Source organism: Tupaia chinensis, unplaced genomic scaffold (assembly GCF_000334495.1).
Source record: "Tupaia chinensis unplaced genomic scaffold, TupChi_1.0 Scaffold000133_1, whole genome shotgun sequence".
NCBI lineage: Eukaryota > Metazoa > Chordata > Mammalia > Scandentia > Tupaiidae > Tupaia > Tupaia belangeri.
Genome location: NW_006159602.1, coordinates 549,081 through 551,943, shown reverse-complemented (window position 1 = coordinate 551,943; position 2,863 = coordinate 549,081). Strand labels below are relative to the sequence as shown.

The 2,863-nt window shown below is 40.7% G+C and overlaps 1 protein-coding gene across 1 annotated transcript in view; it reads right to left on the bottom strand.

The window, feature by feature from the left end:
- Positions 1-824, bottom strand: part of DHRS7 (dehydrogenase/reductase 7) — a gene marked incomplete at its 5' end in the record, with an annotated part of 8,709 nt that extends 7,885 nt beyond the window's left edge. The window contains 1 exon segment of the mRNA XM_006144819.2: positions 672-824. Within this exon segment, the coding sequence (XP_006144881.2) occupies positions 672-824 (153 nt within the window).
- Between the last annotated feature and the right edge of the window lie 2,039 nt (positions 825-2,863).

Sequence of the window (2,863 nt, the reverse complement as noted above, 5' to 3'; positions counted from 1 at the left end):
CTAAAACAAAAATACAGGCCCACCTACGGTGGTATATGCAGAAGGGTGACACAGGGAGTAGGTGCCATTGGATGATACGGAGTCAAATGGGAAGACCCGGGTCTGGTTCTTGAGTAACCTGAATGTACCAGGCATGTCTGGAGGCACACTTGTGATCCTGGCTGCTGGAAGGCTGGTGGGACAGGGATCAAGGAATGACAAGACCATGTCAAGGTTTTTCTCTTTCTCAATAAATAAACGTGTGTGTGTGTGTGTAGTGCATTTTGGGTCACTGAAAAAGTTATGATGTGTTTTTTCTATGCTTTTAATGCAAAAATGCATCATGACTTCTAATGACCCAATATACGCATATATATAAATATCATTCACTCTATCACCTGGCCACTAAAAATCCACCAGCATTTATTGATGGTCAGTTCCTGAAGTCAAGTGTCAGTGTTTAAAAAAAAAAGGGGGGGGGGGGTAGAAAAGTAGCAGACAAGAAGAAAAAGGCAAAGGAAGCTAATTAGGAGATAAAAAGAAAAGGACCAGGCCAAAGAACCTGGAGCATTTGCAGCTAGGGTCTACTGCCAGGGAAATCCCACTCTCTGTGTGAAACTCACCAAGCTGCATTCGAATTTGGGTTTTCCTTTATGTTTAGGAAGAACTGCTGCAGTTTTAGATTTACTTACCTAGGCATCTTCTTTTCACCCTTTCCAACTCCTGCACTCTTCTGGCTGACAATACAAGGGAAACTCCTAGTTTAGATAACTGGTAGGCCAGCTCCTCGCCAATCCCACTTGATGCTCCGGTCACCCACACCACCATGTCAGTGAGCTCCCATTCTATTGAGGAAAGAGTAGGGATGGAAGGGAGAAAAATAAGGTATAGATTACTCACAGAAGTCAAAGACTCACACACACACACACATACACACACACACACACGGATGGTATTAAACAATACCACTTAATGGGATATTTAAATTTTAAATATCCTAAGAAAATCTCTCCTACCTAATTAAAAAAAAATACAAACCATATTAATAACCGTTATAAACACAGTAGTCTGTATATTCCAGATGCTTAGTGAGTTTTACAGACTTCACCTCAAGGTAAGTCTTACAATCCCATGGTTTCACTCAAAGGCTTTATTTGCCCATATATTTAATAAAGAGAAGTAAGCCTCAGTGAACAGCAAGTCATTGCCTAGACTCACTCTCTTTACCCATCAAATGTGGGGTTCAGATTAGATGATCGCTAAAAGTCCAATTCAGTTTTCAATTCCATTATTCTAATTTTTGCAATAGAGGTATTGAAGGAGTCCTAATAGATCGAGTTCTAATCTATGGTATGGTGAAATCATCCTGCTTTATGTCATATTTTCTCCATTTGTCAGTCATATCTTAAGCCTGTCAGCTAAAGGTCATTTTGTAGAAATGCTCCCCAAATACCTGAACTTTTGTCTTGGGAGAATCTAATTGTTTTCCCAAGAAGAAATGTGTACAACAAGAGGGAAAAAATGTTCAATTCTGCTTATCTAACTAAGTTTCTGTTAACAACTGTAAAAACGTTACAATACTAAGGCAATAACAAGAGGTTTATTCTCCTTTTGTCCATCGAAAAACTCATCTGGATTGCAGGACAAGGTATCTATTGTCTATCTTAACTCCTCCTGTCACAAAATTCCTGTGTGCTTTATTTATTAAAATAAGCATTGTTTATAAAAAATAGAAAACAAGGAAGTTGTCACTTGACACCACATTCCTGATTTCAAGTCAGAAAAGTGAAAATCAGGAAACAAGTATTGTTTTAATCGAACGGTTCCAAATCCTGTCATGTTAATACTATCAACTTGGAAGACTGTCAAGGTTCAAATCCTCATTCCCTCACCTGCATTGGTAAAATGCTCCTATGTGAGAATTCAGTGCTTTAGCTTCCCACAGCTGGGAGTGTGCTTAATCACGTAACATCCCTCACAGGATAACTGAGAGAAATGTGGGGTTTTGTGGGTTTTGCTGTTAAAACCTGTCTGAAGATTGAAAGACCTTGGTGCACATGCCAGACTGCAGTCCTCAAACCCAAAGAAAATGGTTTTCCTTTCCATACTCTGTCGCAGTTTACTTCTTAGGTCGACATACTTAACACACTGCCTATAAAAACCCTCACCACCTTATGAAATAGTAATATTATCTCAATTTTGCAGAAAAGTAAACTGAGATTTACAGAGATTAATTTACTCCATTAGATGATAAATTCCCTTAAGGTGGGACCTTCTCTGTCTTATTCATTGGGCAGTCTTAGTGCCTAACATGAGACTGGAATACAGAAAGGACTTTGAAATAGCTATTGCACACATGCCCAAGAACCGTGGCAAAGCTGGGACATGAGCCCAGGTATATTACTTCTGAAACCCACCATACTATCCTACGGTGTGCACATTTAAATATAATCTGTGTTTAAAACCCAATTGTTTCTTTCTTTTTTTTTTTTTTTGAGAGGTTTTCGCTATAGGGCGCGTGCGCTCGCCAGACAGACAGAGACATAGAGACAGAAAGCGAGAAATCACCCCCCAGGGGGGATGGTCACGCCGCAATCCCTTCTCCTCCATTCTCCTCTCGGGATCTTGGGCACGCACGCACACGCGCCCGGCGTGAGTTTTAAGCCACCGGGTCCGGGACGCGAACTGTGGTTGACTACATGGGAGTCCAGCGACATAGCCATTACGCTAACTGCTGGTTCCCAAAACCCAATTGTTTCTTAGACAGTCAAAAAAAATATAACTTCTCCTGGGGAAAAAGCTTTTGTGTAAATATCTGAACTAAAAATGAAAACATCCCAGGGAATGGCAGGTGGCAGGGTGATTAAGGAGCTGGGCTCTCACA